The 21,074-nt window shown below is 41.8% G+C and overlaps 1 protein-coding gene across 1 annotated transcript; it reads left to right on the forward strand.

Moving 5' to 3' along the window:
• Nucleotides 1-1,801: 1,801 nt before the first annotated feature.
• On the forward strand, nt 1,802-15,087 carry GPA33 (glycoprotein A33). The gene is made up of 7 exons (XM_005017662.6): nt 1,802-2,060; nt 6,463-6,614; nt 7,497-7,707; nt 8,275-8,433; nt 10,741-10,854; nt 13,683-13,806; nt 14,435-15,087. The coding sequence occupies exons 1-7, from the start codon at nt 1,817-1,819 to the stop codon at nt 14,514-14,516; spliced, it is 1,086 nt and encodes a 361-aa protein (XP_005017719.2). The 5' UTR covers nt 1,802-1,816; the 3' UTR covers nt 14,517-15,087.
• The last annotated feature ends 5,987 nt before the right edge of the window (nt 15,088-21,074 follow it).

Raw genomic sequence — 21,074 nt, forward strand, 5'->3', positions numbered from 1 at the left:
ACCTTTATCAGCTCTCTAAATATAGCCTTGTCCCAGCACTGGCTGCTGGACTGCAGGGGGAAAGAATTCAGTGCCTCACAGACGGCAGCTGGTCAAGTGTTTAACTCCTTCCCTGCTGTGGGACGGGCCTCCCCACGTTTCCTCCTTACAGGAGGCACATGGAGAAGAGCACAGAACCGGTGAGGCCCAGTCTCTGCCTTCAGGGAGCCTCCACACAACTGGGACCTTGCCGAGCACAACCTGAGAAGCCGGTATGACCTCTGATGTCCTTGGGAAACACAGTGCAGGGTGAGCCACTCCAGGCTCACTAGAAGCAAGTGGAATTTCCATTTTGGAAGGGCAAGGACTTGGGTGCACTGCATCTTCCCTTGATGCCGATTCAAAGAGGAAACCTCCCCTTCCAACTCACTGACTTCCCAGCAAAGCTTGTGGGCCAGGCTCAGATGGGGCAGAACATGATGACAGCTGAAGTGTTATTTACTTGTACCAGTGGCTCCAGTTCTGAGTCATGCAGTGACATCCCACTGTTGATTCATTTTGCAAACAAACAAGCAAGGAAGAAAGGATGTAGAAAAGGACACGGATCTACCTCATACCACAGATACCACTGCTGCTGCATCATTCTGGGCAGGGGGTGCCTCTCCCCCTTGCTTCTTACTTGAGTGCTGCATCCCTACATGGGGATGGGGCCACATCTGCAGGGACATCACATCACAACAGGCAAAAGCCAAGAAACAGGAACTCAAGTCTTTGTGTACTCATAGCTCAGACTTGTCTTTAAACAGTTACTGGGGCGGGCAAGCAAGAACAAGAAAAAGTGATAGATTTAATCTTGCATGTCACACCAAGGGGAAAATGGATTTTGGATTACAAGTTTGAACAGATCCTAATGGTTTCATGTACCAAAAGAGGATGAACTGTATTGATCCTACAGCTGTCTTCTCAGTGCAATGCAATTGTTAGCCACTTCTCAAAAGCAGTATCACATGTGTTCTTGTTAATTACTGCTAAATGAGGCAGGAAGTGATCTGAAGACGTTTGCTTATGGACTTCCATATTATTGGAGAACAGAGCTTTAAATGACCTAAATGTTGCAGGAGCACATACCCCATTGACACCCAATAAAAAGTGGTGCTTTTAAGTCATTGAATTGCTTCTGAAAATCCTCTTCATGATTCGTTAGAATACAACTGCAACAGGGGATTATAGCCAGACCTGAAAATCCACCACGACCATTCCCATGTAGACATGCAGATAGGACCTGCCTAAGTTACAGACTTGTGGAGAACACGCAAACAGCATGCAGCCTGGAAGCTGTTCCTTACAATTTGCTACAAACTGTTGCCTTATGGGATTACGGTGGCCATGCAGAAAAGAGACAAGGATGCTAGAAATCTTTGCTAATGAGTGTATGTACATGCAAACATAGCAGAAAGTAACAAGCTGTAAGAGGTTTGGCATCTATCATCGGAGATTACTACACCCATTCATAGATGCACTCACACTGAACATGGCTGGGGGCTACCCTCTTAGGTGGGAGAGATAGGATCTTGATGGAAGGTTCTTCCTCTGTCTTAAACAGGAGCTGGTGTTAGCATTATGCTACCTATGCATAGATATTTAAGCTGAACGAGGCTTATTGTTCCCCATGTCAAACCACGCGTTACTTCAGTTGTGTTGTACACTCCCAATAATGGCACCCTTTGGGCTGCCTCCTCTCTTGCTTTCCGTATCTACGTGATAGGAGAGACTCAAAAAGGCAGTTTAATTGAGGAAGGACTGTCGCAAGAGGGGAAGGGGCAGAGAGCAACAACAGATGTCAAAGCTTATTGGCAATCTGCCTTGTCAGTCTGGCCAGGAGGAGTGGTGTAGTAGAATAGCACTTTACAAGAGAAGGAGGAAGCAAATCTATGATGCCACTGTGAAGAAACCTTCAGGTAAAGGCAACTGCTTCTCTAACCACCTGCAAGTTAGAAGGAAGAGCACCTTGAGGCGAAACAAAGGGGAAAGGAAGAGGAGGAGAGCAATGAAAGGGCTTCAGCTGTTTGTTTTCAGTGCAGGTGAGTACTAATTTGGTTATGTCCTCAAGGGTTAGGTAGAAGGAAACAGCACCACAAAGTCTGAGCAGCATTGGGGACTTGGCTTTGTTTAGTAAAAGTTTCTGCATGTTTATGATTAGGCGGGTCTATTTACTTTCTCTATGCTGAATGTCCAGACTTGCAGGCATCTCTTAAAGCTGCAAGATAATTTCAGGAACACGAAAAGAATGCTGTTCTTCAGGAGGCTGGAAAACATGTTTTTGAAATGAATTTTAATTGCTTCTGTCAAATACAGCATTTCTTTCTGAAGAAGGCACTTCCTCAACCAGAATTGGAAAAGGCCTTGGGTATTAATTTTTTGTATGTAAATCTGCATGTAATATATGCCTCCATAAGTTTAAATCCTACTGTTTATATATACTCTGATGTGACTTGTGATCTCTCTATATTATACATCTCAAGGGGATTCACAACGACCCCTACCTACACATATAAATCAGCCAGACTTGCCCTTTCTCATCCTGCCTTGCAGAACCTGCACTCTAAGTTCCACTGTTTTTGACCTGTTGTCTTCTCATAGAAATGCTTATATGCCATCCTTCAGACTTTAAAAAAACCTACTCACTTGGAAATCAAAAATCCTGAAAACTGTGCTTCAACAAATAAACCCACAAGAAAAGAAACTCATGAGGTTTAACGTAATTAGAAAAGGTGGCTGTGTTCCGTATATAACAAACATGACTTGAGTAATAATTTGGCGATCAATATGTAAATTGCATAACACCATTGGTATTCATTCTCCTTTTTAATTATTCTCACCTTTCATACGATCTAAACTACAGATGGTAAACTTTTTGGTGCAAAAATATGTATGGTGTGTGAGGCTCTTTTTGCCTGTTTGGGCAGGATTCAAACAAAAATTCACTGTTAAAATACTGGCCTGTGAAGAATTTTTGGACAAGGTATAGTAGATTCTTGCAGTGGACCAGAGCAGAGAAACTACACAGCACTTCGCAGTGTGGTGTTGGGATACTTGAACTACCTATGTCAAGCTCTCACTGCAGGTTGACTTCTGCTGAACTTCTCACTGCAATTGTGTGAATAACTGATACTGTGTCCTTCTTGCTGGATGAAAAATCCCAAATGGTCATTTTGAATCAAACAAAATACTTAATTTTACCGCAAATTTCACATTGAAGAGGTTTCTACTCTCCCACTTTGGAGTTAAATTCCAGCTAAGTTTCTCAGTAGAAATTAAAAATCGGAGCATCTCCTCTTGAAAGTGAAACATTTCAGTTTTTCCTAAGTTCCTCACTAGTCTAATCAATCAAGGCAACTCAGTGAAAATAAGTTTGTTTGGTTAGAATCTCATTTTTTTTCCTTTAATTGTTTTCAGCTCTACTAGTTGCCCTTCAGTCTGTTTTTATACTCTGTATTAATATTTATTCAACAACGAATGTGAAAGTAAACACGTTGCTTTGATTGTCTTCTTCCTTTGCACTAATACTGATGCTTTAAGTTGAGCAGAGGGAAATAACCATTTTAAAGAATTGAGAAGTTTTATAAACATACTAATAAGTAACAGTAAAAAGTAATTCATCTTAAATCTAGATGATGCCATCCAACAATATATTGGTTATTGGTCCCCTCTCCTTTCCTGAAGTTCTTTCAGAATTGACCATCCTGTTCCTTCCACTGTACTTTGAATAGATTCTGTTTTAGCTCAGGAAAAAAAAAATCAAACTTTGATAAATAAACCACAATTTTTAGATATGCTAACTATAACTAGATGGCTGTTGGTGACGTTGTGAAGGAGTAAAATGTGGTGAGAAGGGGGATGGAGAGAAATCAGTGTGAGTAAATGGCACTCCAGAATGAAACCATGAAGCTTCCCTGAGAGCCAAAAGGAGTTGTAACAACGGCAACATGGGAGCAGGAAAGAGATGTAATGGATGAAAAATGGGAGAGCATCAGAAGATGTCAGGCATGAGGATGACAGCAACACACAAATAAGTCATCTTGCTTGTTATCAGCTGCTTCTCCAGTACGTCGATGTTCCTCGACTCTGCACTGAAGATGTTTGGGGATAAAAAGAAACAAAACCAACCAAATCTAATTTATTGTAGGATTTTGGTCATCCAACTTGACAAAGGCAAAGCACTTCTGACTGAAGCCTTAGGGCTGGGCAGTTTCTTTTCTGCCTCAGGGCTGAGTTAATGACCTGTCAGTGAACCCTGGCCTACTGGAGTCAGTTTGTGACAAAAGGATCAGGAAATGGGTTTTGCTCCATCTCATAGGACAGGCTATGATACTTTCCACCCAAACGCAGGAGAACATCTCTATCCAGTCGCAACAGGCGACAAGATGGCTTTTATAGGTGTCTCTCATGCAGAGAGAATCACTAGAAACAGCAAGAAAAAGCCCTGGGGCTATGGAAGCACGGCCCTTGTACTGGCTGCTCCAGAGCAGATGAGAACCTGGGAGTGGCTGCAATAAAGGAACACTGGAAATACTTTGCCCTGCTGGTTCTCCTCTATAGCTGTCAACAGCTATAGATGAATCAGTCCCTGAGAGGGCAGAAACTACTTCTGCCATGTCACAGAGGAAGAAATTAAAATGAGCATTTAATAATTAACTGTGTGAACCCACACAACAACTCGATTAGAGAGCTGAGAACACACAAAGGTGGCAACTTCAGCTAGAGGCATCCTGGCTGAGTGGCCAGATCTTTTCTTACCAGGGCACCACAGAACCTGGCTGCTGTGGTAATTCCCATCCACCCGCCTCGGGAAAGGGAAGGTGCAGCAGTTCTGACAGGACAGGCCACTTCTAAGAGGGCCCTTGAAGGGCCATTTGCCATGGGGAACAGACTGGATACAGGTAGCTGTTACAGAAGCTCTTGCCCTTCTGAGGGGGAGCAGGTCCCAGAGCCAACTGCCCTATGTTGCTCTAGAACAGTGATAACAAAATCTTTGGGGTGCTTACGCTGTTATTTTTTAAGGGGAACTATGGTTCACTGCTGCTGTAGTCAAGGATCTGTAGTGCTCAGTTTGCTGATGGCTTGCTGCTGTTGACCTAAGGCATGCCTGTGATCACTTTTTGTAAAAAAGCATGTATTTATAATCCATGGGCAACTCAAAGTGGAATCCAGATGTCCTTTGTTCTTTCCTTCACACACGTTTCTGCATGGATCTAATCTGGACAGAGACATGGCTGAGTGAACCCAAGTCTTGCTGGTGACTTTTCAGTCACATCCTCTCTGGGGAACACTGACCCCGCCTGGTTCTTCCAGAAGCAAACCATCACCACCACAGCGTGCCCCTCTTTAAGGGTGCATGCATCTCTGCCCTCCTCCACCTTCCTCTCTGCTGGACCTTGCTCCTCCTTGTCATGGGAGTGCCTCTGAGCAGTGTTCCCTTTCCCTCCCCCCTCCCTAACTAGTTGCAGGCTTAGAGTTTCAGATGATTCATTTTAATGCCCAACAAAAACAAAACAAAACAAAAAACAAAAACCACTACAAACTGTGAGGACAAAGCAGGTGTTTTTAAACATAGGTTCCCACAGACATAAAGGTAATCTAGGCCAGGACAGAGGAAAACCTCCGGCAAAGTTCTGAGAATAGCTAAGAGCTGACACTACCTAATGCTCAGGTATGATGAATTAAGCATCAAGGCAAAAGGAATACAGCATACAAGAAACGCCTAGACTGCACCCTGCATGCTTCACCAGGGCCCAGAGGGATTTCTGTTCTATGCAACTCTGCTATTCCTGTACTCCACAGGCAGGAGCTATGGTTTTTGGAGAAAGGTGGCTATCACCCTACTCATTTTTAAACACAAATAACTAATGTTCCTTTTTTTTTTTTTTTTCCCCTTTCAAGTTCTCTTTGCTTTCTTGGGTTTTGCTTTGTTTTGTTTCAGGGCATTTCATGAATGTGTTCTGGTTCTCTAGCACAAAATGTCACTTCTCTGTGGACTTGGTTTGGTGGAAGTTATTTGTCAGTTTTCCTGCTCCCTGAAATTTGACAGTATCAATTTGTTAGTTTAGCCTGAATCCTTAAGAGTGCTGATGCACCTGTATTATCGGTTTATCTGTCTCCCTCTGTACATTTAGGACCTGTCAAACTATGTCAGTCATGCTGAAAGTGGGCTCATAAAAAATTACATCTTTATAACTCCGCAGGTAAAGAAGAGGGAAGTGAGAAAAAAAAAAAAAAAGCAGAGTTTAGCTCTTAACCATCCTGTGAGGCAGCTTCCTATAGTCAATCAGCCTCAGCATATGTTGCCTCCTGCTCAGTGGGCAATGTCATGGGTGTCAGAGGGGAGGTTGTGGGTTACTGTGGCATGTAAGAAAGCCAAATAGACAAAACATGAAAATCAGATGCCATTAATTTTGCTGACTAAAGTATGTATTCTCTTCCTAGTTCTGGTGACTGCTCATACCCTTACTGTGGAAACACCTGCCAAGGAATTACAGGTGGCACGAGGGAGCAACGCTACTCTCCGCTGTCAGTTTAATACTGATGCTTCCATCTCCGGAGGAGATTTTGTTGTCTGGAAGAAAATCAATACCGCGGTAAATCAAGTTGTATAAAGAAACATATGATAGAGTATCTAATAGGGGGGTGTGAGAAGAGATGGAAACAGGACTGTGGGAATATGTGTTGGAAGAAAAGGATTCCTTCATGACTTTTTAATCTCAGCACTATACAATTAGAAACTCTGAATCTTGATTCAATTTAATACAAATCTATTGTGCGATATTAGGCAAACCCATACCTTTCTTTTCCCTCTGTCTTGGTCTTGCAACTGTATATGGAGGATACATCACTCTATATACCTTGGATTTACATCTATTAGCATAGATGAAATGTTCAGATGCTTTAGAAAAAGCTATGTATATTTTTGCATATGTAGTATACACACATATATATCTTTGATATTTTATAAATATTTGTATTGATAATAGTACATGGAGAGATCCTTGATCTCTTACTTTCACAGGAAGTATTTGAAGATAAAAACACCTCTAAAGTTCTTCTCACCTTCTTGGGAATTAGTGAGAGGAGAAGCAGAACTTGGAGCTCTCCTTGCAGTAACTGCTAAGGGTTTATTCACCAAAGATCCTTGCTGGAAGAAAGCAAGGGAGTATATGTAATCATAGGGGGATTTGATTGACATATGGATGTCAGAAAAGTCTCATGGTGTCCTGTCATGGAGAGGAAAGTAAATATGACCCCGCAGAAGAAATCAGTTGTTTCTGACAGATAAGGTAGAAGGGGATTCCAGACAGGAAGCTCAACTCTTTTGAACTCCTAAGGTTCTCTTGGCCTGGGGCAGTTTTAAGGTGCTCTTTTCCAAGTTGTTCTTATCTTAGGAGTAGGCTAATCCATGGATTTAGGCTGTAGACTTGCACAGAATAAACTAACATTGACTAGCTTCCCTCCCTCTCTGACAGGATGATGCTGTCACTAGGTATTTCGATGGACTTGTACAGTATGGCAAGGGCTACGAAACCCGAATACAATTTACTGGTAACGTAGAGAATGGGGACATCAGTATCACCATCAATGAAGTAACCATGGAAGACAATGGGACGTATGTATGCAGTGTTCGTCTACGGAATGACCCTCCTCGGCAGTCTGCAATCACGAGTCTTTACGTCCTCAGTAAGCATAATGGAGGCAAAAACAGATCCATTAGATAATCCACTATCCTTCTCCTAATGTCCGTACTGTTTCTTAGACCACAGATTTTCTAACAGAAAAAAACCTTTCCCAGTAAATCATAATCTTCAATTCTCTTTGGTCTTTTCCTACTACTACAGTAGTGGGTTGGAAGGCTTAAAGCACCTGACTCCCTTAAATACTTGACTGCAAAAAATACAGTTTTTAGAGTTATGTAGTTCACTTTCCTAATAATCCTTGCCTCATTACAGGTCATTCCCCACTCCCCCTGTGGCTTGTCACACTCAAGTTATCAAAGGGTGAATTGCCCAACATTATTAGAGATATCTCAGAAAACATCTTACAACTTCTTCTTGGCTGACAAGTGTCAAGAAGGGACAAAAAAAATTAGGGACAAGAGTTCACTTCAGTTCCTTTGAGAAAGTGGTAGGTATATGGCCAGCTTCTGATCATCAAGAATTGGGAAAAAAAAAAAAAAAGTTGCAGGAGACGGGTTGAAACAAAATGCTATATCTGAGTAACAAAGTTTCTGTTTTTTCCTTCTTTCAGTTGCACCATCCAAGCCAGAATGCAAGATTGTGGGCACAGCAGAATACGGCCAAACCATCAATCTAACCTGCATTTCTCATGAGGGCTCCCCAAAACCCACATACAGCTGGGAAAGCTTCAACGTACAGCATGAGCCCCGTGTACTACAAACAACAAAAGGTATGGGAATTTCTAAGTCGCCAAGTCTTTGAGTCCTCTTGTAGTTCAGGACTGGAAAGACTTTGAAATGCAAATAACAATAATAATAACAATAATAATAACAATAACAATAATAATAATAATAATAATAAAACACACTTCAATTCATTTTCTAGGAAGTTCTCTGACCAGGATTTTAAGAAGTTGCCCTTTTGGCAGCATATACTCCTAAGTAATTTAGCAGGGCAAAAAGGACTGTTACTTGAAATAACAGCAGTCACTTAGATTTTCATTTCAGCTCTTACCTGGCAAGAAAGACGTCTCATTTTGGCACTGAACAGAAATAATTACTTCTCAATTGCTGGATGTAAGGGTGGGATAGTATGAGAAATAACAACCAATTTTCTAACCGTTTTTTATATCTCCTCTCTCTTGACAATGACTTTCTAGTCATTCTTACACATTTTCTAGTGTGAAGGCAAACAAAAGTTTGCTCTGAAAGCTGCTTTCCTTTCAGAGATAACTCCTCACATAGAGGAACGGGGCATGAGAAACAGTTGCACCATTTCTGCTTTGAGGATAAAAGAGGCTTCCAAGTCTTTAGGACTGTCACACAAGCCCTAATGTTTTATTTGCTTTTGGTTTGTCAGAATCTGGAAAAAAGTATATGAATTTCCATAACAGAACCTTTGGTAGAACTATTCATACAGTAATAAGGGTTTAATAGCCTTTAAAGTGTAGCAGTGTCACAGGACTCAGATTTATTAATTCAAGCCACTTCCTTTCTTCCTGATACATACAATGTCAGAAGGACAGAGTATGTGTCTGAACCTGCCATTCCTGGTTTTAGTTATAGTAGCACTGCTAAGGAGGTAAACTAAATATGATCAGACTATAGGCTATTCAACTCTCACTAGGTGATTCTTGCATAAATTATGCAAAATATGAAACATACACAGAAACACAAACCTTATTCACTTGACTGGCCACTAAGCGGTGCCAATGCATCATGCACAGCCCTGAACACACCGTAATTTGCCGTCTCAAAGCAACAGCTGTCTGCCCATTCGTTCTGTGCTTTCCTGGGGCAGGAGCCTGTTCTGAGCCATTTCCCCACTATTTCTGTTTTCATCAGAGCACTGCTGTCCAGTAAGCATGCCTGCTGTCTCCTGCCCCCCTACTGGCTGGATGCCCTACTGTCACTACGAGCAATATGCTAAGACTTTGTGCTAAGCAAGTCCTAGTGCTGCACATTGTCCAGAATTCCCTCAGGAGCCACTCCAAAATTGACAGTATCTGACATGCATTTTCCAAAATCAACTCACCAGTCAATTACTTGTGATTTAATATAAGAGGATTTACAGCCCATTAATAGACTGCAATTCTGAGAGCTATAAACATCACACTGAAAAAAAAAAAAAAAAAGTGATGCAAGCTCGGCAGCAAGCTGAGACTAAGAAATGAAGCACGTGGAGTCTGTTATTTCTTGGTTTGCTTGCTCTTTTACTATCTGGCACTAGGCGTCAGCAAAGACTAAACAGAATCCCAGTCCCTCTCATGAGCTGGAAAGAACCAAGGATTACACAGAAAATAACTGGAAAGCCCCTCAAAAGTTTTTGGAGCCTTTAGGTTTTACAGCAGGAATCTGGACCTTTATCAGTAGATCCCAAGGAAAAAACATGGACTCTGCACAAGTGTCAGCTAGAGATGTAACAAGCAAAAACTGACTGCTCTGACAGATGGAGCTAAACTTTAATATATGGTTCTGTGCTCTGTTAGGCTGGATAGAAAATGTCTAGCATCACAGCATTTCCATGCCACTGTATTTCTTCATTTATTTTCACAGCCTGTATGTCTTCTCTCAGACTAAAAAACTGCTAGATAATTTAAATCAGAAATCCTAAGAGCTAGAGGATTGAATAACTTTTTGCCGTTTTACAAGTTAATTCATCAGATGACCACTTCTTAAAGACAAACCACTGGTTTGTGCAGTCTTATGTTTGTAGGCAAAGAGGGCTGCTGGCCATTTTCCCACTGAAAAAAAGCTTTCACTAAGCATACATACTTATTTCCCCTCTACCTACAGTTTTCTTTCTAAAAACAATGTTCAAATGCCACATTCCCTGTGATCAAAACAGCACACTTTGTCCTTCCACAAATCACACGAAATTCCACTAGCGTGGAAACTCCCGAGCAAGATGGAGCAATCCATCAGCTTTAATAACTTCTCATCGCTCCTACCTTCCTGTGCTAGAATTGAAGGGTTGCTGTTCCCATTTCCTTCCCTGTTGTAATTCTTTTCCTGACTGGGTTTGTGTTTCACAACAGGGGAGCAAATAACTCTGAAGAACATCTCAGCGGATACATCTGGCTTTTACATCTGCACTTCAACAAACATTGTGGGAAAGGAATCTTGCAACATGACGGTCAGCGTTGTGCCACGTAAGAGACTAAGTTGCTTATTGGAATAATAGTGCCAGAGGATATATTCAATCTAAATGTGAAAGCTTTAGCAAAGACAGTGTAAACAAAATTATAAAATTATGCTTTCTTGAGGGGAGATCCTAAAAGGCAGCCCTGAGGAGTGCTAATGACCAGGGTGGGCTAACGGGGCTTATTGACAGAGCTTTAAACTAGTTTTGAAGAGGGAAACAACACTTGGTTCTACACCAATGCATGCAGCATGAGGAGCAAGCAAGAGGCGCCAGAAACCTTGGCCCAGTCCAGAACTACGACATCACTGGCATAAGCAAAACCTCGTGGGAAGAGTCCTGTGGCTGGGGTGTTAATGAAGGATGGTTACAGACTCTTCACAAGGGATTGGCAGGGCAGGTGAGGCGGGGTGGTGGTGCTGTATATAATGGTGAGGCTGGGCTGTATGGAGCTTGCAGTTGGCAATGACACAGTTGAAAGCCTTTGAGTAAGGATTAAGGGACAAGCAGATAAAGGGGATGTCATTGTGGGAGCCTACTATAGACCTCCTAGCCAGGATGAGGACACCAATGAATTACTCTGTAAGGATCTAAGAGATACCTCTAGATCAGCCACCCTTGTCCTTATGGGTGACTTCAACTTGCTAAGCGTAAACTGGGAATACCACACAGCTGATGCAAACAGGTACCGGAGATTTCTAAAACACATTAGTGATAAATTCTTGATACAGGAACTAAGGCGGCCGACTAGGAAAGGTGTCCTTCTAGGTTCATTGTTTGTAAACAGAGAGGCTGTCGTGGGTGGAATGGTGATTGGTGGCTCTCTTGGCCATAGTGACCATGAGGTAGTCAAATTTAAAATCTGTGGTGGTAGGAGGAGAACTGCCACCAAAACTTCAACCCTAGATTTGGGTCAGCATAACTCAAGCTGCCCAGGGAACTTGGTAAAATCCCCTGAAAAACTGCTCTTGAAAGTGCTTTGTCCATCAGTACTGGTCAGTTTTAAAGTGCCACCTCTTAAGAGCACAGGTGCAGGCAATTCCAAAATATCAAGCAGGTGGGGCAGAAGGCGGGCTTGCCTAAGCCTGGATCTTGTTCTAGAGATTAGGTGAAAAAAGAAAGCATATGGATGCCAGAAGCAAGGTCAGGCAACACAGGAGGACTACAGAAATGCTGTTCGCCATTGTAGAGAGAAAATTTGTGCATCCAAAGCCCAATTATAGTTGCAGCTGGCCAGTGCTGGGGGGACATTTTTTTTTAAATACGTTAAAAGCAAAAGGAGGACCAGAGATAACACTGGTCTGTTACTTGATGAGGATGGTCACCTCACAAACAGGAACACAGACAAAGCAGATATGTTTAATGCCTTCTTCACCTCTGTCTTCACCACTGATGATGGGCCCTGGGACCCCAGAAGCCCTGAGTTGGAGAACCGTGACTGTGGTAATGATAAACTCCCAACCAACCCTGAATCTGTGCAGGATTTGCTGCTGCAACTAGATGCATTTAAATCTATGGGGCCTGATGGGATTAATACCAGGGTACTCAGAGAGCTGGCTGATGTCATTGTGAAACCTCCCTCAACTTTTTTTCAGTGGTCTTGGGAATCTAGCAAGGTCCCAGTCAACTTGAAGCTGGCAAAAGCTGTTCCAATTTTCAAGAAGGTCAAAAAAGAAAAGTCCTGATAATTACAGACCTGTTAGTCTCACTTCAGTACCTTACAAAATTATGGAGAAGAGTGTTCTGGGAGTTACTGAAAAACACCTGAAAGACAATGCAGTCATTGGTCACAGCCAGCATGGGTTCATTAGGGGAAAGTCTTGCTTAAGGAACTTAATTTCCTTTTATGACAAGATTACCCACGTAGATGACTGAGGGAAGCCCACTGATGTAATCTTTTTGGGTTTCAGTAAAGCTTTCCATGCTGTTTCTCACAGCATCCTTCTGGACAAAATACCCAGCATACAGCTAGACAAATACATAATGTGGTGGGTGAACAACTGGCTAATGGGTTGGGCTCAAAGGTTTATAGTAGATGGGGTTACATCAGGTAATAAGTTTAACAAGAGCAAGTGCGGGATCCTGCACCTGGGAAGGGGCAACCCTGGATATACATACAGACCAGGGGATGAGAGGCTGGAGAACAGCCCCATGGTGAGGCATCTGGAGGTTCTGGTTAACGAGTAGAAGCCAGCAGTTTGCCCTGGCAGCCAAAAGGGCCAACCATACCCTGGGGTGCATCAGGCACAGCCTTGCTAGCCAGTCAAGGGAAGGGATTGTCCTGCTCTGCTCTGGTGTGGCCTCACCTCAAGTACTGCATGCAGTTTCAGGCACCACAATATAAGGAGGACATAAAACTATTAGTATCCAGAAAAGGCTACAAAGATGGTGAAGGGCCTAGAGGACAAAGTGTATGAGGAGCAGCTGAGGTCCCTTGGTTTGCTCAGCCCAGAGCAGAGCAGGCTGAGGGGAGGCCTCATGGCGGCCTGCAGCTCCCTCACGAGGGGAGCGGAGGGGCAGGCGCTGAGCTCTGCTCTCTGGGGACAGCGACAGGACCCGAGGGAACGGCATGGAGCTGGGACAGGGGAGGGTCAGGCTGGGGGTTAGGGAAAGGTTCTGCACCCAAAGATGGTCGGGCACTGGGACAGGCTCCCCAGGGCAGTGGTCACAGCCCTAAGTCTGCCAGAGTTCAAGAAGCATTTGGACAATGCTCTCAGACATAGGGTTTGATTTTTCAGTAGACCCGTCTAGAGAGAGGAGTTGGACTCGGTTATCCTTATCCTTGTGTATCCCTTCCAACTCAGACTATGCAGTGATTCTATTTCTCCTCCTTTATAGCATCCATGAACATTGCCCTTTATGCTGGCATCATTGGAGGAGCTGTTGTTGCAATTGTAGTTATTGGTATTATAGCCTATTGCTGCTGCTGTCGGGGGGACAAGAACACCGACTATGAGATGACGTAAGTACCTTTAGCTAGAAAAGTGAATGGAACATACACTGGTACACATTCTCGCTCTGCTATCAGCCTATGGAGTGGAGAGCACAGTAGAAATGAAGTCACCAAGGAAAGTATGCACTGCTTTCCTCCTTTCTGTTTCTACACTAGTGACTCCCATCTCTTCTCACAGAATATGCCCTTATCACCAGATGCCTTTGTAGTCTCTGGGGTAGAATTCAAACATTCAAACCTTGGCATGCACAGCCACTTGGTAAATAAAATCATGATTGTCTCTCATTTCCCCTAGTCCCGATAGCTGTTTCTGTCCTTGCTAGCCTAAATCACCATAATGCTCTGTATTCAGAAATATCACTCTGATAAAACTTTTCCTTTATGAGAGTAAGACTGCTGTAAGAAGAATGGCATGAGAAAAGATATACCAGTCATCATTTCTCTATACATATTTAATGAAAAAAAAAAAAAGTAGCTCACACACCTTTTGCATCATCAGCAAGACAATTTATGGAGTTTGGTTTGTTACACTTCTAGATCAGCTTAGAGCAATCTAAAACCATTTTAATGCAAAATCTCTTCAGTAAAATTTCTGCCTGCCTTTAACTAACATCTCTATTCCTGAATAATGTTTTAGGGAGACAAAAGATGCAGATGAATTCTCCCAGAGGAATCCTACAGAGAATCAGACAGCAAAAGATGATAATGAAGATGAATGAAGAAAGAAGAGGGAGGCTGATGCCATCTTCATTTTTTTCTGAGGCACAGACATCACTGTAGAAAAGCAAGCAAATTCCTCTCTCTTACTGCAAGAAGGTTTTGTTTTAGAATAATTAAGTAAAAGCTAATAATGTCTTTGTCTTCTAGTTCCTGGGAGAGAATATCCTTGTCTCCCTGGAAAGGAGTATTTAAAATACCACGGGTAATAATATATAACCTCATAGCAGAATAACGCATATGAAGAACTGCTTCACCCACTCATGCAAAAATCACCAGTCTCCTTGACTTCCCCCTTTCTGTAAAAGAAGTCAGTTAAGTCAATTTGGATACAGAGTTGCCACTTTATCCCTAGAGCCACAGAAGGCACAGAAGGTCACAAATTGCAAGTTATCAAGAAAGGGTGGTCTTGTTTATGCTGTTATGTAAGTTTCACAGCTTGTAGCACTGTCTGGTACAGAAATGATTTTATGTGAGATTGAAGCAAGCTGATTTTTTAAGACATTTTATTAAGTGTGTTCTTTGTATATATTATACACCCACATATGAATAAAAATATGGGGAAAAAACAGATGACCGATCAAAGTCTGTTCAAAGCAACAATATATACTAATGGCATGGATAAGGTAACAGAAATAAGCTGCAGTGTTTCAAAAAAGTTAGATGGATTCAGAACAGACAGATGAAAAGATCTGGAAACAGTCTACGAGCCGGCATACTTTCAGATTTTTGAACTTACGAATTCCAGCTCAGAGAATTCCTAAATATTAATTCTCATCACGTTACCCTTTTCTCCTGGCTGTTGTATTGGTGAGTCAAGTGGTCTGTTGTGCCTGTGGCTTCTTCTGAAAAAAATGTTAGTGTGAGAACATGTATATGGAAAGTCTATTCTTTACAAAGTACATACGAACCCAAATCTCTCTGGCAATGAACAATCTGAAGCACAACTCAGCAAAACATTCTGAGAACTTTTTCCTGGGCTCAGTGTAGATGTATGACTCAACATTTCAAATATGGATTACCAAAGAAACCCAACAAATTTTTCACATGGAAGCTGGAGGCAGGTAAAATAAAAACAAGGTGCATAGCTCAGAAATAGAGGAACAAATAAAAAACAATGATACATATTTTATTCTGTTTTACAATGTGAAAGGGTAGTATGAATAATCTAATTAGCATTGTAACAGGTTTTTACTGTGAAACAAAAACTAGTTCTTTTCTAGTTGTTACAGACATTAATCACCACTCTGTTCCCTCACAAACACCTATATCCTATATCCTTGAGCTGACGAACATTCCTGCTGAAGGATAATAGGATGGATTCTCATCAAGCATCTTAACTGGGAAGTCCAGCAAACAGACATGACAGTTATCGATAGTATTTGTAGCCAGAACCTGGCTCTGGCCTCTAGAACATTTTAACACTGTGTTACATATCCCGTATTTTTCACAGGATATGTTAAGCTTAATTGTCTTGAAATAACATTTGCACATTGATCAATACAGATTAACAAACCTGCATTAAGCTATTTAGAAAAACAAAGTTTCAAAATACAGAATAGATATAAGAAGACATCCCAAAAGAATGAATTCAATCCTCAGTAGGTTCCATAAGAATCAGCAATGAAAAAATGAGAGTTAACCATTACAACCATTAAAGCAGAGCTACTTATGTTCTGCAATGTTAAGCTCAGTTCTTCCCTGACAAACTAAAAGCACATAGAGAGCTAAGATATTTCACTGCTTTTCATACTTTTTTTTTAAAGACTAGTATCTTGAAAGTTGTGTATTTATCAGAATGCTACTGATTTGTTAAATTCAGTCAGCCAAAAATACACATACTCAAATTCCTAATTTACTCCACAGTTTTCTGTGACTTACATGTCTTTTGAAGTAGGAATATCTCTAAGAGCCTCTAGTACACCCAGAACTTTAAAGAAAATTAAAGCAGCGCTAACATATTTATGGAAATGATTTGGAAAGTGATCAGCATTTAATGAATTTCCAAGAATTAATGTATGCGTACTCAACTTTGATACTGACATCCCTCAAAAGTTTGGAGTTAGGCAGAAAAAGAGAGACAATCCACATAGTCTATAGTACATTACCATTTATTTGTGTTCGAATTGCACATGGAAGAATATGAATGTATATGCTTTATCTGTGCATGAAAAAGAAAAAAAAAAAAAAACAAAACACAAACACAACAAAATACAAGAATATAAGTGCTCCCAAATCATCTGCAAGACTGCTGAAATTTGTTACCCCAAGTGGGAAGAACAGCCACAGTATGATATGGATACATCACTGCTTAGCAAGATTTATTTCAGCAAGAATACTTAGAAGATATTTAAAAGTTATGATTTTTTTTTCTTCCTCCTGACATTACCTCAGCAATCTGCAACAAGCAATTTCTCGTATAATGAAGTGTATGAAGGGAGCAAGCAAGTCCACTCCAACAGTCTTGCAATGCAATGAAAACTAGGTAGGAGAGAAACCTCATATGCAATTTGAAAAATTGGATCACCCTGCACTTCCCAGAGCAATTAAACTAACCAGAACTTTATCACATTTTCTCTTTTAAAAGTGAGTACTGTCTCAGAAAACTGCTACTGATTAATAGAACTGCTCCAGGTAACTCAAAGGTCTACTAAATGTGGCAAGTAAAATGCTATGATTTATGAGTGGCAAAAAGATGGGACAAAAGTTAAGTGATCTGACAGGAGACACAGATGACCACAACATAGCAGAAGCATGGAGATAAGGAATCAATATTCCCAGTCCTTTGATACACCCTGCAAGGCAAGTATTCTCATCAACACCCTTATTCCTATTTCCCTTTCACCTTCCAAACACCCTTTTTGTTTGTTCCCCTCAGTTTTGGGCATTCTTCTCAGCAGAGATGCTCTCCTACCAGTCCTGACTATACTGTTGCAAGGGGTTCTTCCTCCCTGGGTGCTGAACTTTGCTGCATTTCACAAGGTTCCTTATTAGCCCATTCCTTCAGCCTGTTCAGGTCCCTCTGTATGGCAGTCCTGCCCTTGAGCATATCAGCTGTTTTTTCCAGTTTGGTGTCTTCAACAGGTAAGAGTGCACTCCATCACCTCCCCCAGGTCACTGCTAAAGACATTAAATAGGCTTCTGGACAGATGCCCGCAGTACCAAACTTGTTACTGGCCTCCACGCAGAGTATGACGTCTTAATCACCACTTTCAGAGCCCAAACAGATTTTTAGTCATCTATTGTCAACCAAGATGTAACATCCCAACTTGGACACAAGCATACCATATTGAAAGCCTTGCTAAAGTACATATTCTTGAACTGTTCTTGGATTTGGAAGATGCTATCCTCAGTGATCTGCCAGTCTTCCTGGACTCCTTTATTCTTTAGAGCTGTCTCCCAGGGATTACACCTACCCATTTCCTGCATACCTCTCACTGCCTTCATCACTCTTCTCAAGATCTTGAACTCCAGTATTACACGGTCACAAAAGCAGAGCTGCCACTGCCTATTACAAGATTCAGAATGGCGCACAACCCAGAACTGATCAGATAGACAAGAGTTAATTATCTCACAATTCTTGTTGCTAGAGTAACAGCACTTCTTTTCTATTTATTTGTATCATCGGTTCCAGGAAAGACACTGAGGCAGCCTTCTATCTGAAGAAGTTCACAGTACAATGAGAAAACTGTCAAGATTAATTTTGGATGCGTTGGGATTAGTACTAAATTTATTATAGCCCAACATAAGGGAATTTGTAACTTCTCTCTCCTGCCTTTCACCTGTTCACTAGGGAATATGGGGAATTATTTGAAAATTGTAATTAGAGAAGCTTGTGGGAGCTTCTAAGACAGAACCAAGGAAAAAATGAGGGAACAGAGATAATACAGGGTTAGACTAATAACAGCGTTTGCTGATTTCTTCATTTTACTTGAGTCAGTGCAATAAAAATTAATCAGCAGCTCATTATAGGGTAGAAGTAAAGGATGGTAAACCTACAGAAGGCACTAAGAGGGCAGAAACTAGATAGCAAATTTGTTATTCCCCTGTCCCGCTGCATTACATTTTCTCTGCCAAATAGAAAGATACTGTTAAAGCCTTCACTGTCAGCTGCATCTACCTCTATCAGCCAGAAACTAAGAACTCAGTTTCACATACTTTAGTCACTTACATTTTTAGAAAAATTTGTAATTCTTGATGGGGAAAAGGATTAGCATTTTCTAATTCAACTAAGAGGTCAAAACCACAGCTTCTCCATATTAATTCTTCATTAAAAAAATCAGGAACAGACAACTACAACCAGTTTGCAAAGAAACACAGACAAGGCTTCTTTGAATACAGGTTTTCATTCACCCAACACAAGTTTTTATTTGCAAGAGTCTGGCCTTCAGCACAACTCTATCTGACTTCGATGGCTCAAGTACCAGAGTCCTGGCAATGCATGCAAGTTTTTGATTCGTGTCTCTTAGTATGGTCCTAACTCTGGGTAGCTGACAAAAAACGTGCCCCATGGAATGATTATGAATCATGGCATTTGAATGACTACAGCATTGCTTCCTCCAGTCTGACATCTGCCTGAACAGCAAAAGCCAATACCTGACACTTGACAGACTCTACACCCAGATGGTCCCCACCAAGTTACAACCCTCCTTCTACCTTTTAAGATTTTGAAGACTGACATATTGATAAAGGCATAAAAAAGAGCAATCTTATTTTAGATACAGCAAACACTCTCTTTGATAACATAACTTGTTATAATGTAGACGCTGAAGTGGGCACAAGTGTTGAACCTACACATCTCTTACTGCCTCGTGTGTTTTCTCATTTTGAAGGCAAGGAGGAGTTGCCCTTTATGTAGGAGAGCGACTAGAATGCATGGAGCTTTGTCTGGGGATGGACAATGAGCCAGTTGGGAGCTCCTGGGTTAGGATTAGTAGGCAGACCAACATGGTTGACGTTCTAGTGGGTGTCTTCTATGAACAGTCTGATCAGGAAGAAGTAGATTAGACTTTCTTCAGACAACTGGAAGAAGCCTCATGCTAGAAGTGAGTGAGGGGCCAAGGAGGGGAGGTACTCTCTGCTGGACCATACTTACAAACACAAAAGAACTGGCCAGGAATGCAAACTCTGGAGGCAAACTTATAACCATAATTACAGAGCTCAGGATCCTAAGAAGAATTAAAAAAGCAAAAAGCAGGATCACAAACCTGGATCTCAGGAGAGCAGATTTCAGCATGTTCAGGGATCAGCTTGGAAGAATCTTATAGGAAATAGTCCTGGAGAGAAGAGCAGTCCAGGTGAGCTTGTTGAGTTTTCAAGTATCACCTCCTCCAAGATGAACAGCAAAACAAACAAAGGTTGACCAAAGAGACCCTGACAAAAACAAACAACATAGAAGAGGTAGAAGCAGAGACATGACTTGGGAGAAATACACACATTGAGCTTCTGTTGGTACATCTGAATGGAAAAGGGGACCTGGTCATAAAGGACAAGGTACTGGACACCTTTGCCTTCATGTTTACTGGTAAGACAACTCCAGTAATCCCAGGTCTGTGAAATAGTGCAAGACTCTGGAGAAAGGAAGACTTACCTTCAGTAGAGGAGGTTCATGGTAGGGTACAATTAAACAAATTGCATAGGATGCACCCGTAAGTGCTGAAGGAGCTGGCCAATGTTGTTGCTTGTTGCAAAGCCACTCTGAAACATCTCTGAAAGGCTGTTGTGATCAAGAGAGGTTCTTGACAACTGGAAGAAAGCAAGTATTGTTCCCATCTTCGGGAAGGGAAAGGAAGATGGGGGAATGACAGGCTGGTCAGCCTCACATTGATCCCTGAGAAAGTGATCAGGCAAGTAATCATGGAAACTGTTTTCAAATGTGAAAATCAAGAAGGTAACTAGTAGTCAACATAGATTTACAAAGTGGAAATTGGAAATCTCATCTGACCAACCTGGCAGCCTTCCCTTCTACAGTGGCATTAAGAATTTGGTGGACAAGGGGAAAGCAGTGGATGTTTATCCTGACTTTAGTGAGGCCTTCAACACTGTCCTTACATCCTCACAGACAAATGGATGAAGTACAGAGCAGATAAGTGGACTATGATGTGGACAGAAAACAAGCTGAACTGCCAGGCTCACAGGCACTAAGTCCAGATGAAGGCCAACCCATAGAGGGCTCCTACTGACCCCAGTAATATTTACCTCTTCATTTACAATCTAGACACTGGGTTGGAGTGCACCTTCAGCAAGCTTGCTTCACCATGGCCTTCTCTACAAGCTGGCAGGGAACCTCTGTTCCAGAACCTCAAACACCTTCTCCCTCTCCTCCTTTTCTGACTGTGGTGACTGCAGGATTGTTTCTCGTGTTTCCCCTGACCCTCATCTGCTGTGCAGCATTTTGCCTTTCTGAGTATGTTTTCCCAGAGGCACAGCTGTGCCCTGCAGTAGGGCTGTTGGAGCCAGCTGGAATCAGCTATGTCTGACATAAGGAGCATGCTAAGGTTTAAATCATCATCTTTCCATAATCCTTACTTTTCTATTAAAGGAGAGAAGTACTACTGCAC

This window comes from Anas platyrhynchos, chromosome 1 (assembly GCF_047663525.1).
Source record: "Anas platyrhynchos isolate ZD024472 breed Pekin duck chromosome 1, IASCAAS_PekinDuck_T2T, whole genome shotgun sequence".
Taxonomy (NCBI): Eukaryota; Metazoa; Chordata; class Aves; order Anseriformes; family Anatidae; genus Anas; species Anas platyrhynchos.

Excerpts from the sequence above, each read along its gene's own strand:
- GPA33 (XM_005017662.6), top strand. The coding sequence starts at position 1,817 with ATGTCAAAGCTTATTGGCAATCTGCCTTGTCAGTCTGGCCAGGAGGAG. Across the intron at positions 6,615-7,496 it reads GGAAGAAAATCAATACCGCG|GATGATGCTGTCACTAGGTA; the intron begins GTAAATCAAGTT and ends CCTCTCTGACAG. Across the intron at positions 13,807-14,434 it reads AACACCGACTATGAGATGAC|GGAGACAAAAGATGCAGATG; the intron begins GTAAGTACCTTT and ends ATAATGTTTTAG.